This window comes from Balaenoptera physalus, assembly GCF_965194825.1.
Source record: "Balaenoptera physalus genome assembly, chromosome: 20".
Classification (NCBI taxonomy): Eukaryota; Metazoa; Chordata; class Mammalia; order Artiodactyla; family Balaenopteridae; genus Balaenoptera; species Balaenoptera physalus.
Window position 1 is genome coordinate 56,393,640 of NC_138901.1, and position 16,896 is coordinate 56,410,535.

The 16,896-nt window shown below is 45.2% G+C and overlaps 1 protein-coding gene across 1 annotated transcript in view; it reads left to right on the plus strand.

The window, feature by feature from the left end:
- The window catches only part of DNAH2 (dynein axonemal heavy chain 2), a 96,114-nt gene that overhangs the window by 9,589 nt on the left and 69,629 nt on the right, over positions 1 to 16,896 (plus strand). The window contains exons 3-13 of the mRNA XM_082441810.1: positions 41 to 211; positions 8,135 to 8,363; positions 8,911 to 9,021; positions 9,191 to 9,429; positions 10,385 to 10,576; positions 11,276 to 11,433; positions 11,911 to 11,998; positions 12,328 to 12,533; positions 12,972 to 13,101; positions 13,367 to 13,549; positions 14,054 to 14,268. Of these exons, the coding sequence (XP_082297936.1) occupies positions 41 to 211; positions 8,135 to 8,363; positions 8,911 to 9,021; positions 9,191 to 9,429; positions 10,385 to 10,576; positions 11,276 to 11,433; positions 11,911 to 11,998; positions 12,328 to 12,533; positions 12,972 to 13,101; positions 13,367 to 13,549; positions 14,054 to 14,268 (1,922 nt within the window). The remainder of the gene's footprint in view (positions 1 to 40; positions 212 to 8,134; positions 8,364 to 8,910; positions 9,022 to 9,190; positions 9,430 to 10,384; positions 10,577 to 11,275; positions 11,434 to 11,910; positions 11,999 to 12,327; positions 12,534 to 12,971; positions 13,102 to 13,366; positions 13,550 to 14,053; positions 14,269 to 16,896) is intronic.

A 16,896-nucleotide genomic window follows, 5' to 3' on the forward strand; every position in this document is an offset into this window, starting at 1 on the left:
ACAGCTGTCCCTGCTCTGGCCCTCTGCTCTCCTTCTGCAGAAGCCCCTTTTCCTGTCCCGAGCTGTGCTGACAGGACTGGCAGCTGCCACTTGGACAGAAGAGCACAATACCATTCTGGAACACTTTGCCCAGGACCCTTCGGAGCCCATCCTCACCATCTTCATCGACCCCTGTTTGGGGCTGAAGCTAGGTCTGGGGATGCCTGTGCAGGTACGTACTCCGCCGTCCAGACCTCAGGGTGTTCTCCCAGGGGGCTGAGGGTTCTGAGGATCTCTGTCGTCTGTGAGTCTTATCTCCTGTGTACAAGGTCTGTTGAGCCTCACAGTGTGTCAGACACCCTGCTTGGCAGCAGGATACAGAGAGGAATGAGGCAAGGTTTTGCTTTCGATGATCTCATGGTCTAGTGGGGAAGACAGACATATAAAAAATATTTACAGTATATTATGATGCCTGGGCAAAGCTTTATAAGAGCTTTTTTGGAAGCAACTAATGTAGCCAGTGGAATGCCGGCAGGGCTTGGTGATGGAGGTGATATTTGAGTTGGGGATGAAGGGTAAGTAGGATTTCATCGAGGCTGAGTATGCTCATCCAGGTAAAGAACACTTATTGTGCAAAGAAAGAGGAGTTGTGGGAAATGATACTGGAAAGGTGGGTTGGGGTCAGCTTGTGATGGGCCTTGTATGTTATGCTAAAGAATTTGGCTTTATCCCAGAGGGAACTATTGAAGGCTTTCATGGGTTAGATAGATAACTATTCCAACAATGGGGAGGATACATTAGTGAAAGGTAAACCATGGGTAGGGAAACAGTTAAAAGACAGAAGTATAGTAAAATGGTGGTAGAATATGAGTGGTGGGTGTACAGGTCATTATTGTAAAATTCTTTTAGTGTTTCTGTATGTTGGAAATTTTTAGAAATAAAATTTTGGAAAAGAAAAAGGCTATTGCTTTGCTTTTATTGGCAGCGCATATGCAAAAATTGAAATGATGATGAAGATTAGCATGGCCCTGCTCAGCAACATAATTTGTGAAGCTTCCACATTAAACAAAGCCCAAAACAGGCCATGGCTTTTTCCTGTGTACTGGCAATAATCGGCTATAAAGCATCATGAAAAAAATATTTCATTCACAAAAGGAACAAAAATTTGCAAAAAAAAATTTAGGATTTATACGAAAGAAAACAACTTTGTTGCAGGCCAAGAAAGAAGATTTAAATAAATGATGAGCCCTGTCCTGTTTCTGAGTGGGAATCTTGATATTATAAAGATCATTCCATCCAAAAAAAGTATTGTTTTAATGCAACTCCAATCAAAGTGCCCCAGACCCTAGATCCCTAGTGTAAAGGATTATTTAAAGTATATCTAGAAAAATGAAATGAAAATAGAAAAAAAAAAAAAAGATGAAAAAGAAAAGTAATGTAGGAGACCTGTGAATATGAAAATCTTTTATTAAATTACAGTAATTAAAATAGTTAGATTGGGGCACGAATATGTATTATATAATCAACAGTAAAGAAACAGAGAGAGTCCAGAAACGTATATGTAAGCATTTTCTACAAAAATTGCATTTAAAATCTGTGGGGAAAGATGGATTATTCAATGAATAGAATTGGGAAATGTGGAAAACAAAGGTTTTCTATTAAAAAAATCTAGTGGGGCAAGGGGGAAATAGGGAAATGTTGGTCAAAGGGTACAAATTTTCTGTCACTACAACAAAGGCAATAAAAGCAAAAATAAACAAGTGGGACTACATCTAACTAAAAAGCTTCTGCACAGCAAAGGAAATCATCGACAAAATGAAAAGTCAACCTATGAATGGGAGGAAATATTTGCAAATCATATACCTGATAAGAGATGAATACATATCTAAAATATATATAAAGAACTCATACAATTTAATAGCAAGAAAAAACAATGTGATTAAAAACTGTGCAGAAGAATCGAAAGGACATTTTTCCAACGAAGACATACAAATGGCCAGCAGGTATGTGAAAAGGTGCTCAATATCACTAATCAGAGAAATGCAAATCAAAACCACAGTGAGATATCACCTCATACCTGTTAGAATGGCCATCATCAGAAAGACAAGAGATAACAAATATTGATGAGGATGTGGAGAAAAGGGAACCCTTGTGCACTGGGAATGTAAATTGGTGCAGTCACTATGGAAAACAGTATGGAGGTTCCTCAAAAAAATAAAAATAGAACTACCATATGATCTAGCAATTCCACTTCTGGGTGTATATCCAAAGGAAATGAAATCACGATCTCGAAGAAATATCCACACCCCCACATTCATTATAGTTTATTTATAATAGCCAAGGTATGGAAACAGCCTAAGTGTCCATCATTGATGAGTGGATAAAGAAGATGTGGAATACACACACACACACACACACACACACACACACAGAGGAATATTATTCAGCAATGAGAGAGAAAAAAAACTTGCCATTTGCAAAAACATGGGTGGCCTTGTAGGGTATTATGCTAAGTGAAATAAGTCAGAGGGAGAAAAACAATTACTGTACGATCTCACTTATATGTGGAATCTAGAAAAAAAAAAACTAATAGAAACAGAGAACAGGACAGATTGAGAAACAGAGATTCAGATGGAGGGAAACAGAGGACAGATTGGTGGCTGCCAGAGTTGGGGATGGGGGAGTAGGGAAAATGGATGAAGTTGGTCAGAAGGTACAAAATTCCAATTATTAGATAAATAAGTTCTGGGGATGTAATGTACATACAGCATGGTGACTCTAGTTAACAAAACTGTATTGTATATTTGAAAGTTGCTAAGGGAACAGATCTTAAAAGTTCTGACAAGAAAAAAAATTGTAATTATGTAAGGTGATAGGTGTTAACTTATTGTAATCATTTTGCAATAAATATACATATCAAATCATTACGCTGTATACCTTAAACCAATACAATGTTATAGGTCAATTATATCTCAATAAAACTGGGGGAAAATTGTACAAAGTTTCAGTTATGCAAGATTAATGAGCTCTGGAGATCTAATATACAGCATGGTAACTATGGTTAATAATACTATAATGTATAATTTGCTAAAGGGTAGTTCTTAAGTGTTCTCACTACAAAAAAGAGAAAGAGAAAGAAAATGGTAACCATATGGGATAATGGATATGTTAATTAGCTTGATTGCAGTGATCATTTCACAGTGTATATGTATGTCAAAACAGCAAGGTGTACACCTTAAATATATACAATGTTTATTTGTCAATTATGCCTCGACAAAGCTGAAAAAAATCTATTTAGCATGCCAAAAAATATTCTAAATAGACCACGGATTTAATTGTATTCTCCTGGGACAAGATGGACAATTGAAAAACTTCCTTAAGAAATTATTACTCTTGAATACTTGATAAATAGTAAAAAGTAAAACGAGAAAACAACAACAAACACCCAAGAGTAAACAAACAAGGAAAGAAGCAAAATCTAATCTAATAAACTTTAAAAGTGGGGACCAATGAAAGGTCTATGTACTGACTTATGGAAACCGTCCTCCCTGCGGGAATGGTGGACGCCCCCTAGTGAGATGGAGTGAACCTCGGTTTTTTACAAAATCTGAAAAGAAAGAGCCCATGTATTTTAACAAAGATTTTACACTGTTTTAAATTAGCCTTAACCATCTGCCCATCCCCTCATGCAGTTATCTTAGGCTAGAGAAAAGTGAATGAAACATAAAATACCCAACCCTTTCACTTTAACTTCGAGGGGGAAATGAAACTGGGCTCTCACAGTGGGACATCAGGAAGTCACCCACAGTACTTTAAAGCAAAAAGAATGAATTCAGAGAGCTGCGCAAGCATGAGGCAAGTGAAAAGAAATTGCATGGCAACTGCAAGCATACTACATCAAGGGAGAAAAAGAACAGAACAAAACATGCAAAAGAGGAAAACATAACTGAACAGAAGGCAATTCCTCACAACAGCATCATGTTACAGTACGACTTAATAAGAACACGAGTTTAATTTTTTAATAAGCTGAGAGACGAAATGATAAAACGTGAGAATGAAATAAAAGGGAGACTGCAGATTTTTGAAATAAAGCAGCATGTTTACATGTTAAAATTAGTAGGTTAGAAACAGCAAGGAACTGAATAGCTACCACTGAAAATTGGAACAGATGTAGAAGAGAGGCTTGAGATAATTACAGTGTATGCAGAAGAAAAAACCAATGACAATACAATTGGAGAGAAGTTAATAGATGTGAAAGACAGACACAGGTGATCTAACATAGGGTACCAACTAATGAAACAGAATATAAATTTAAAAATAATATACAGAGGGACTTCCCTGGTGATGCAGTGGATAAGACTGAGCTCCCATTGCAGGGGGCCCAGGTTCAATCCCTCCCTGGTCAGGGAACTAGATCCCACATGCATGCTGCAACTAAGAGTTCACATGCCACATCTAAGGAGCCCGCCTGCCACAACTAAGACCCAGTGCAACCAAAAAAAAAAAAACAGAATTTCCCTGAACTGCAGAAGGAACAGAATGTGGAAATTGAAAGGACATACTTTATTCCACAAAAATTTGTTACACAGGGTTTAATGTCAATACACGTCTTAGTTAGGTTACTTAAATTCGGGGAAATTAATTCTTTGGGAACATCACCTATGTGGTATTCCTGCCAAGAATATTTAACCTGCATCTAATAATGAGGAAACAATCCAATAAATCAAAATTAAGGGACATTTTGGAAAACAACTGGCCTGGACTATTAGAAATATCACTGTCATGGTAGAAAGAAAAAGACTGGGAAACTATGTGGAATTAAAGGGGACACAACCATGTGTGATCTGTATTGGATCCTGGATGGGAAGAAACCAGCTGTAAATGACATTATTTGGACCACTGTGGAAAATCGAATATAAACTGTGTATTATATAAAGTATTAAATGAAGTTAAATTTTCTGAGTGTGATAATTACAGTGTTGAGAATGTTGGAGAATATCCTCCCTTTTAGGAGCCATATGCTGAAGTATGTAAGGGTGTAGTTTTATAACGTCTGCTGCTAACTCTGAAATGGCTCAGCAGAGAGAGAGGGAGAGAAAATGAGAGAGAGTGCAATCATGCACAAGTACAGCAAAATGTTAACAATTAGTGGATCTAGTTGAAGATCATGTTATTGTTCATTGTGCCTTTCTTGCAACTTTTCTATGGGTTGGAATTTTTTTCAAAATAAAAATTTGGGAAAAAATTATTTAGGCCTCTAGTCAAAAACCCAAATTATCTACCAAGGGGAACCATTAGGCTGATCTCAGACTTCTCTGAACACGCAGAAGTTACACCTACGAGTTCTCCAGGAACCATAGTGTAACCCAAGGGTATAATTCCCAGCCTAGATGGTCAAGTATAGAGGCAACAAATAGGCAGTCATTTTCATTTTATTTTATTTTTTATAAATTTATTTATTTATTTATTTATTTTTGGCTGTGTTGGGTCTTCGTTGCTGTGCACAAGCTTTCTTTAGTTGTGGTAAGTGGGGGCTACTCTTCGTTGCGGTGCGCGGGCTTCTCATTGTCGTGGCTTCTCGTTGTGGAGCACGGGCTCTAGGCACGCAGGCTTCAGTAGTTGTGGCACGTGGGCTCAGTAGTTGTGGCTTGTGGGCTGTAGAGCTCAGGCTCAGTAGTTGTAGCGCACGGGCTTAGTTGCTCCACGACACGTGGGATCTTCCCAGGCCAGGGCTCAAACCCATGTCCCTTGCATTGGCAGGCAGATTCTTAACCACTGCACCACCAGGGAAGCCCAGGCAGTCATTTTTAGTCTTGAAAGAACCCTACTTTGAAAAGCAAAAATGACATCATCAATGGAAATCCAGTTCATTAAAGAATGAACCAAAAAAAAAAAAAAAAAAGGAATGAACCAAATAGAAAACTCAGAATAGAGACTCTGTGAATATTCAATTCATTTAAATAAAGAACTAATACTAAATAACCATGGTAATTATGGTTATGTTATAGAATGTGAATGTTATCAACCTGGACAATGTAAAAATAATAGTATAACAAAAATTGGGAAGTGGTGAGAAATGCAAGAGAGTAAGAGGATGCCAATGTTCTTGTCGTTCAAAGCAGCGAGTCAACTGAACTTAAAATTGGAAGGTAGTGAGAAAACTAACCTCTTTTTATTCATTTATTTATTTATTTTTTGGCTGCATTGGGTCTTCGTTGCTGTGCGTGGGCTTTCTCTAGTTGCGGCGAGCGGGGGCTACTCTTTGTTGCGGTGCGTGGGCTTCTCATCACGTTGGCTTCTCTTGTTGTGGAGCACGGGCTGTAGGCACGTGGGCTTCAGTAGTTGTGGCACACGGGTTCAGTAGTTGTGGCTCCCGGGCTGTAGGGCGCAGGCTCAGTAGTTGTGGTGCACGGGCTTAGTTGCTCCGCGGCATTTGGGATATTCACGGACCAGGGCTCGAACCCGTGTCCCCTTCATTGACAGGTGGATTCTTAACCACTGCACCACCAGGGAAGTCCTGACCTCTTAATATTTTTCATAAGCTTTCTTATAACCTTAGAAAGGGATCTTTTAGGAAGAAATCTCTCTTAGAGATAAAGAAACATTTATTTGAAGCTCAACCATTTACTATAGTCACATCAATGTGTTTTTATTCTATTAAACCCAAGTAAAATTAAATTTAGTACTTTTAATTACAAATAACATGATCCTGGGGCTTCCCTGGTGGTGCAGTGGTTAAGAATCTGCCTGCCAATTCAGGGGACACGTGTTCAAGCCCTGGTCCAGGAAGATCCCACATGCCACAGAGCAACTAAGCCCGTGCTCACAACTACTGAGCCTGCGCTCTAAGGCCTGCAAGCTACAACTACTGAGCCTGTGTGCTACAACTACTGAAGCCCGCATGCCTAGAGCCTGTGCCCTGAAACAAGAGAAGCCCCCGCTCGCCGCAACTAGAGAAAGCCCGTGCGCAGCAACGAAGATCCAACGTAGCCAAAAATAAATAAATAAATAAATAATATTTAAAAAAAAAATAGCATGATCCTATTTTGAAATAACTATTTTAATTTATTTTTCTGTATATATATATATCTATATATATCTATATATCTATATATCTATAGAGAGATATCTGGAATAGTATTTTCTCTAATGATCATAATTAAGGTCTGGGTGGTGGAATTTTAGATGACATTTAAACTTTTATCTTTGTACTTTTCTGCATTGTTTCAGTTATTTATAATTAACATATCATTTTAACAAAAATAATAATTGCTAAGCTTTTTTAAAAAAAGAGAAATACAAGGACTTCCCTGGCAGTCCAGTGGTTAAGACTCCGTGCGTCCAATGCAGGGGGCGCAGGTTCAATCCCTGATCAGGGAACTAAGATCCCACATGCCGCATGGCATGGCCAAAAAAAACCAAAAACAAAAAAAATGCCAAAATTTAATTCTGGGTAGTGGGAAGATGAATGATTATGAATTTCTTCTTTGCATTTTATTTTCAGTTTTTAAAGTTAAATCAAGTATAAAGAGTAGCTACAAAAGTACTAAAGAAAAAAAGACAGGTGAATCTGATCTTAGAGTGGAAATGACTTTTCTAAGCATGTAGAAGTCAGAAACTTTAAGAAGTTTTAACAACAGGAGAGTTATACATTTCTGAATGTAAACAACAACAAAAACTCAGCATAAACAAAACTGAAGTATAAGTGAAAAATTGGGGGAAAAGTATATGCAAGTGAAACGGAAAACCCTAGACAGTTGTCTCTTACTTTTGGTCCTTCTCCTTTCTGGTTTTCCTATATCCTTTTCTTTCCATTTATCCATCCATCCATCCATCCATCCATCCATCATTTATGGAGCATCTAATATGTCCCCGTCACTGTGCTAGGTCTGGAGCCAAGTTGGACAAAATACACAGTCCCTACCCTCAAGGCATGCTCTCTGCATTTCCTCCCCACATCTCTGTATTCGGACTCTGTTATGTCCCTGACAAGAACAGGAAGCACCTCATGTTGCTTTTATTTGGAGAAGGATTGGATACGCTAAGGGAATGCGACGAAGAACTCAGCCAGGCTTTCATGATTGGAGCCTCAGGTTCCCTTGGGTATCATGGCTGGGCCTGGACCCTGAACTCTGATCTACTGTCTTTCATGCAGACCCAGAACCAGATTGTCTACTTCATTCGCCAAGCGCCAGTTCCCATCACTCCAGAGAACTTTGAGGCGACTGTGCATTTTGGGACAGTGCGGGGTTCCTACATCCCAGCCCTGCTTCGGCTGCTCAACGGCGTCTTTGCCCCTCAGATTTTTAGAAACACAACCTGGCCCGAGAGCATTCGAAATCATTTTGCTTCTCACCTGCACAGGTTCTTGGCCTGCCTGACAGGTGAGTGGAAAGACTGGAATAACTGCTTTCTCCCCAGTCCCCACCAACAGTAGAGAGAGTGAGGCAGGGGGGAGATTGATCCTGAGTACCCGCGTTGCTTGGCACAGAGTAGGTGCTTGGAATGTGTTTGTTGAATGAGTGGAACAGGGTACAGAGTTTGCCTTCTAATCCAGGTAGAGTTTCCTGCTGTAGAACAGTTGGCCAGACCTGCTCAGAGTTGGAAATTTCCAAGAGTACATGTAGGGTAAGGGGAGATGGGGGGGGGGGCAGTAGGGGGAGTACATGTGTCATAGAAGAGAGTGTTGAGGGCATGGTGTAGATCTTTGACCGTATTTTGTGACAATCTCTTATTATATTCTCAGTGAGGTATCTCTGCCTTCTGCCATTTTCCCGCTTGATATCAAAAAAGCAAGAGTCATAGTTTCTCCTGCCTGCTCTCCTGAAATGCGTAGACTTCCTGGACCCCAGATCATCAACCATGGTTGGAACTGGGGTGGCATACACCCATCGCCCTCTGTGAACTCTCATGGTCCTTTCCTTTCCTTAGATACTCGGTACAAACTGGAGGGGCACACTGTTCTCTACATCCCTGCAGAGGCCATGAACATGAAGCCTGAGGCGGTGGTTAAAGACAAAGAGCTGGTACAGCGACTAGAGAGTGAGTGGCTGGCACTTCCCATGTGTCGGGGCTCCTAGGGGAGAGGTGGGGTGCAGCCCAGAGGCTGGGACAGGAGTTGGGTTAGGAGGGCTCTGTAGGGGGAACAGGGAAGGACACAACTGGGGAGTACTGCAAAGAAATGCAGGAGGTTTTGTCCTCTCCCCGGCAGCCTCCATGATCCACTGGACACGGCAGATAAAGGAAGTGCTCAGTGCCCAGGAGACCGTGGAGACAGGAGAAAATTTAGGTCCTTTGGAGGAGATTGAGTTCTGGCGCAACCGATGCATGGACCTGTCTGGCATCAGCAAACAGCTGGTGAAGCCGGGAGTGAAACACATCGAGTCCATCCTGCGTCTTGCCAAGTCATCCTACCTGGCGCCCTTTATGAAGCTGGCCCAGCAGATCCAGGTCTGTGAGTGGATCGAAGGATGGAGGCTTGCCAGAAAGTGTACAGTGGTTGGGACACTTTAAGGTGCTAAGAAGAGAGAGTCAACATAGTCATCAAAGGCAAAGATAGATGCACCCAGTGCTTGGACTTGGACTTGTGGGAGAGTATAAAAGTGGTAGAACACAAGGTCCCAAGGAGCTTATAGTTTAGTTAGGGAGACTTCTGGTTACTCAACAAATGTACTACATTGAGTGCCCTCTCTGAGCCCAACCCATACAATCCAGCTGAGAAATAAGACTTACACAAAAGAGACGACTAGATGGCCTGGGGCCAAAGACAAACCCACGAGGTTCAGCCGGGAGAGCTGCAAGAGAAACACTTTAAAAAAATTAAATTTGGTGTAATATGACAAGCTGATTATCTTAGTGTTGGGACACACAGAGATCAGAGTGGTCTGTAGAATACAGAGAGAGAAGCCCTGTCTTCCTAGGTGGAATCTGAAGCTGGTATTGAGGGAACTGAGCCACCGTTAGGTGGAGAAGTCTAAAACCCTCGTTGAGAACAGGGCAGTGAAGGGGCCTGGGTGACAACTGTTGGGCTGAATGAGAGTGATATCCAGCCAGTTGATCAACAGCTATTGAGTGTCTCCTTTGTGCAGAGTTAGAGTTCAAGGGGAAAAACTAGAGAAATAGACGCAAAACCTGAGCTTGGGGAATTCCCAGTCTAGTGGGAGAGACGGGACTCACACATAAAAATATTTTTGTAGAAACTAGTAAGTGAATAAAAGCAGGTATGTACAAGCTCTGGTCCTGAAGGGTGGCAGAGACCTGAGGTGATTGGCACCAGGTAGGGTTAATAGGGAATGCTTCCCGGGAGAGGCAAGTCGGGATTGGGTTTGAGGAGGATCAAAAGCGCTCGCTTTGAACCGGTTCTTTCCGGGGGGTAAGTCTTCTCCTGGTTTCTCTTTACCGCCAGGATGGATCTCGTCAAGCACAGTCAAACCTGACTTTTTTGTCGATCCTGAAGGAACCCTACCAGGAGCTGGCTTTCATGAGGCCTAAGGACATCTCTAGTAAACTCCCAAGGCTGATCAGTCTCATCCGCATCATCTGGGTCAACTCTCCCCACTACAACACTCGGGAGAGACTGACCTCCCTCTTCCGGAAGGTGTGTGTCGGCAGAGGGTGGGCCAGAGGGTTATAAGGGGGTGGCCGTATTAATAGGACGCAGATTTCTGGAGAAGGCGGAATTCACCGGCAGCCATCTGCGGTGAAAAGGTAGTGAGGAATGCCCTTCAGGTTGGACAGAGACCACAGGCTTTTGCCTGCATCATCAACTTTAGTGATGCTCGGAGTTGGGGCCTGGACTGGACATTTTGCTTCCAGACGGACGTAGCCCAGGCGGGAAGAGGGGCTTTGCAAAGAGGCGTAGACGGAGTGCAGGGAGGGAGGAGGGCACGAAGGACAGACTCCCAGGCTGAGTTGTACGGGAGGGGAAGACCCACTCTTTCTCGTTTCCAAAGATGGAACTCGCAGTGGGCGAGAGGCAGACTTAGGAAGGAACACCGACTTTTGAGGAGCAGGAGCCGGCACATTTCCTGGAGGGCAGTGGAGCCAAAGAGTCGGGGAAGGGCGCTGAGCCGATTGCTGGCCGGAAATGCAGCTGCAGAGCTGGGCTGAAGCAGGCAGTGGAGGTGGAACCCAGAGGTGCTGCCATGCCAGCAGTGGAGGACCAGGGGCGAGAGGGGTATCGGGAGCCAAATCCAGATGTAGGAGGCTGAGACCTGAGGCGTGGTCTTGGGGACTCCGAGAGAGGGTGGGGTGCATCTAAGGCTGTGAACTGAGGCTGTTGGGACCCCATCTGCAGATGAGCAATGAGATCATCCGCCTGTGCTGCCATGCCATCTCCCTGGACCGGATCTTTGAGGGATACGTCATTTCTAGCAAGGAGGACCTACAAGGCTGCATCTCCTGTTGTCACGCCTGGAGAGACCACTACCTACAGGCTGTGCAGATGCATACCCAGTACGACGGGCCTCCCCTAATATCCTGTGTGTTACCCACCTGTCGTTCCTATAGCGGGCAGATTCCGAGTCCTTTTGCTTGCACTTCAAGCCTATGGATTATATTTTTCTAGAGTTTTTACATGGGTCCGAGTTTTCTCTGTGGATGCGGATATTCTAGCTCCCAGCCGTAGGTCCTCCTAACTCTAATAACCTTCTCCCTGACCCCAGGAATCCCTCCTGGTCTTTTCCTCCTTTCTTGGCCCTGAAGTCTAAAATTCCATTGTGTGTAAACCTTCTCTTAGAACTGAGATGTTTTGTTTCCTCTCTGGATCTCCTCACCTTGAGTTTCTTCTCTTGGGGTTCAGGAAAACTGTTTCTTGGGGTCTCATTTTCTAAGGCTCCCCCTGAACTAGGACTCATGTTTCTAGCCTGGCCTGGGCAGGTTGGTTAATGCCTCGTGTTCCCGCTTCTGACTGGTCAGTCTTTCTTCCGACAGGTTCTCCCGCTGGGGCTGGGTCCTAGACCAGACCAGCATATTTGCCCAGGTCGATGCCTTTGTGCAACGCTGCAAGGACCTTATCGAGGTGGGAAGACTGTCAGGGAAGGAGACTCAAAGCCAACAGCAGACGCTCCAGGAGCTGGGGGAGCTGGGGCTGAGGCTACACATAGAACTTGCTGCTTTGGTTCTTTTCACATGACTGTGTGCCTGACCACCATGCCGTGCTTTGAGACTTTTGCCTGTTACCACTGCCTTAGTATCTCATATTTCATTCTGCAACTAAAATTCACCCCGGTAGCCCCTTGCATCTGGTTGGTCCTCCTTAGTTTTTAGCCATTTAAAGCTAAACCAAAGAGCTCAGGACAGAGAGGTTCAGAAAGGAGGGCAGGAAGCCTCACGCTGACTCCTTTGCAGGTATGTGACTGTCAGTTCCATTTCGCCCGCTGGGAAGATGGCAAGCAAGGTCCCCTCCCCTGCTTCTCTGGGGCCCAGGGGCCCCAGATAACACGGAACTTGCTGGAGATTGAGGACATCTTCCACAAAAACCTGCACGTGCTGCGAGCTGTTCGCGGGGGCATCCTGGACGTCAAGAACACCTCTTGGCACGAAGACTACAATAGGTGAGAGCATCACAGTCAGGCCCGCGGGGTCGAGCGGGGTAGAGAGGTCAGGGAGGTGAGAGCAGAGTGAGCTGGGGAAGCGTGGAGGCCACAGGTCAGGGATGGGGAGGGCAGGGGGAGTGCAAGGAAGGAGGTGGCCGCTCAGACTCAGGGTTCCAGAGTCAGCCTTTCTGGGCTTGGATCCCGGTTCTGCCGCAAACTAGTTACGTACGTTGTTCTACCACCTGGGGCCTCTGTTTCCTCACCTATAAAATACAGTTAGTGATAAAGCCTACCTCATTGCACTGTTTTGAGCGATAAATGGATTAATGCGTGTAAAGCACTCAGTGCCTGGCACCTAGGAAGCCCTCAGTACGTAACGCATAGAAGTCTTACTCAGGGGATGTCCTTGGGGGCAGGCGAGGGCACCCACCCTTCAGCATGCCTCTAACGGTGCAGGTTCCGGGCTGGAGTCAAGGACCTGGAGGTGATGACTCAGAACTTGATCACCTCCGCCTTCGAGTTAGTCCGCGACGTGGAGCACGGGGTGCTACTGCTGGACACCTTCCACAGGCTTGCAGCCCGAGAGGTGCGGCTGCCCGCCTGCTTCCTCCACCCCCGGTTCTCTTATGCCTTCCTTCAGTTCCTCCTGGTCCTTCCAGACACCATCCAACCTCCGTTCATGCTCTCTCCCATGTCCTAAATGGCCAGTGCTTCTTTTCTTCCGCTGTCCCCCCAGTGTCCGGATGCCTTGGGAGCAGGACTCCCGCGGCAGGGGTGTAGCTTTCCTCCAGGATGGAGCTGCAGGGAACCCGCATCCCTGGGTGTGTTGTCAACTTCCTCTTCTTCATCAGACTATCAAGAGAACATATGACAAGAAGGCAGTGGATCTCTACCTGCTGTTCAATAGCGAACTGGCCCTCGTGAACCGTGAGCTGAGCAAGAAGTGGCCGTACCTGGAGCCCTACATGGCCCAGCATTCGGGGCAGGCGCACTGGGTGCGGATCCTACGGCGTCGCATCGACAGGGTCATGAACGTAAGCCTGGCCTTTTCCAGAACTTGTTCTCAGTGCGGCAATGGTAGAGTTTGCAGGCTGAGCCCAGTGCGGGGGCGGGAGTGGGGTGGGGGGGAAATGCTGGGGGTTGCCTCCAGAGAGTGTCCCTGGAGAGGTTTCCTGACCGAGACTGGGTCTGTCCAGAGGGTGGCAGACGTAGTGATCTGTCCTGAGGAAGGGCTCATGCTACTTTTTGACCTTGTGCCTCTTAAATCTCTCACCTCCTGTGATGGACTTTCTTTTCCCAACTTTTTTCCTCGAGCTGAATCTCTGTGCTTCTCTTTCTTCATTTGGACTCCCTCTCTCGTTGTGCCGTGGCCTCTTCCTCTCACCTTTCCTTCTGGCTCCACCTTCCCTCCGAGTCTTCCACATATTGTCGGAGTGTCTGTGTGTGTGTCGGGGGGGCGGGGATGGGGGTCTCAGGGAGATGGTGACACGGAGGAATGTGGCAGGTGACTCCAGCCATCCCTGGTTCTTCCCCCGCAGTGTCTTTCCAATGCTCATTTCCTGCCCCACATCGGGACGGGAGAGGAGAGCGTACACACCTATCAGCAGATGGTTCAGGCCATTGACGAACTGGTTCGAAAAACCTTCCAAGACTGGACATCAACGCTGGACCAGGACTGCATACGGCGGCTGGAAACGCCGTTGCTACGAATCAGCCCGGAGAAGGCGGGCATGCTGGACGTGAACTTTGACAAGTACGACACCCTCCGTGGCTCCTTCCCACTCTGCTTGTCCTGTCTTTAGTGCCCTTCCCTTCCCCAGCCCTCCCCAGAGTTTAACTCCTATCTCTTGGTTTCTCTCTCCATTCTTCTAAATCTCTCTTATCCCGTAATATGTTTACTACCACTTCTTAATTTTAATTTCACATTTTATCTTCAAAAAAACTGATTAAAAACAGAAAAAACCCCAGTAACCTACTCAGCCAGTGATGTAGGTGCTCTGCCACTAGGTGGCCGTGATGGCTCAGCGAAACCTTCCAGACTGTGAGCCACGAAGGGGCCTTTCCTGAGAACTGAGGGGCTGTCAGATCATGTCCTCTCCTACAGCTTTAGAATCATGACATTTTCATATCACCACTGTTTTAAATTTGATTAATCCATTTATTAATTATTCAAAAATATATAGTGAGTGCCTTCCACATGCTAAGAGCCGAGATGGGCACAGGGCATGTGTCCAGTGGCGAAGTCCCTGCCCTCTGTGGCTCTGTAAGTGAACAGTTCTACCCTGGAGCCATGTCTCCTTCCCATATAAGATGCAGAAGTGAGAAATAAAGAAGGAGCTATGTAAGGCAGCTGACTACAGAGATGACAAACTTTCTTTTTATTTATTTATTTAATTTATTTTTGGCTGCATCGGGTCTTAGTTGCGGCACGCGGGATCTTCGTTGAGGCATGCAGGATCTTTTGTTGCGGTGCGTGGGCTTCTCTCTAGTTGTGGTGTGTGGGTTTTTCTCTTCTCTAGTTGTGGCATGCAGGCTCCAGAGTGCGTGGGCTCTGTGGTTTGCAGCACGCAGGCTCTCTAGTTGAGGCGCGTGAGCTCAGTAGTTGTGGTGCATGGGCTTATTTGCCCTGCGACATGTGGGATCTTAGTTCCCTGACCAGGGATCGAATCCACGTCCCCTGCACTATAAGGCAGATTCTTTACCACTGGACCACCAGGGAAGTCCCGAGATGACAAACCTGATGACAGCATTTTCCTAATTGGAAGGAAATAACTTTCTCCTTGATTGGTTTGGGCTCCCTCTGGTCATCAGCGAGCCCCTATAGAAAGGTTACTTCCCGCACTTCTAGGCTGTTGCTACTAGATTTGGCTTTAACTCATGGAATGTCCTTATCTGTTGGGGCAAATGTATATAGAAGGGGCTTTGCCAGAGAGGGCCTGCGTGGAGATGGAGTCTGGGACAGAGACCCTGAGTGTGTCGTCCTGGGAGCCAAAGACAGAGTAACCATGGGGGAGATGACACATGATGTCTGAGGAAGGAATCAAAAGAACTGAGACGGAGAGACAGCGCTGAGTGTCAGGTCAGAGAGAGGAGGGTAAGGCAGGAGTGAGAAGCCACACGGATCAGGAAACAGGTGACAAGCAGAGTGTGAAGACGAGGGTAAGAGGTTTAAGATAAGCCTTTGACCAGGGAGGGGTGTCGAGATCTGCTTTGATAGGGTTCATGGTTTTTTGAGGTATGGCCAAGCAGGATCCCGAAAAAATGGCCTCATGAATCAACAATAAGATTTTGAAGAGATGGGAGACTAGGCCAGGTTTACCCCGGCTGTGACATTTGCAACCACATAATGAGGTTGAATCTGCAAGACACATTGTCCCATCAAGCTGGGTACCCCCAAAGGCACTGAGTTTGGAGAGGCACCCAGACATGCTTGGAATCACATGAATATGAGCACACACAGCCCACCAGTTGCCCTTTTCCCATGAATTAAACGATTGTATTCAAATAACAGAATTTTATTAAACATCAACGATCGCTATTTACATTTTAAGTATGAGAGAAAGCAAGAGTTGAGAGAGAGGTAAAGAGGGGCCATAGGTCAGCACTGGTTGGTGGCTACTTCTTTCTAATCCTCAGGGCCAGCCTGTGAGAGTGAATAAAGCATAAGCGTCAGTGCCAGGCAGACTAGAGTTCGAAGCCTGGAGCAGGTCTGTTTTGCTGTGTGACCTCAGGCAAGCACTGCATTCCTCTGAGCCTGAGTTTCCTTATCTACTTAAAAAACCCTTTTCTGATACGGTCATGAGGCGAGATGACATGTAAAAGTCCTTGCAAAAAATAAACAATCAAGAAACATTGTTTTCCCTTCAAAAAAATTGCCTCATAAAACTTGGTGTGAACACAGTATTTTCAAAACAAATTTTGCAAGGTGATATAATAGTTTTAATTTTTAAAACATTTTCACTTTTTAGAAGGGGTAATAAATGCACGTTGTAAAATTCAAAAGTCAGGGCTGAGAATGAAAAATCTCCCTCCACTGCTGTTCCCCAGTGACTCTGTTTCTCTCTAAAGAAAGAGTCAGGGGCTTCCCTGGTGGCGCAGTGGTTAAGAATCCACCTGCCAATGCAGGGGACACGGGTTCGAGCCCTGGTCCAGGAAGATCACACATGCCGCGGAGCAACTAAGCCTGTGAGCCACAACTACTGAGCCTGCGCTCTAGAGCGTGTGAGCCACAACTACTGAGCCCGCGAGCCACAACTACTGAGCCCGTGCGCCACAACTACTGAAGCCCACGTACCTAGAGCCCGTGCTCTGCAACAAGAGAAGCCACTGCAATGAGAAGCCCGTGCACCACAACGAAGAGTAACCCTCGCTCGCCGCAGCT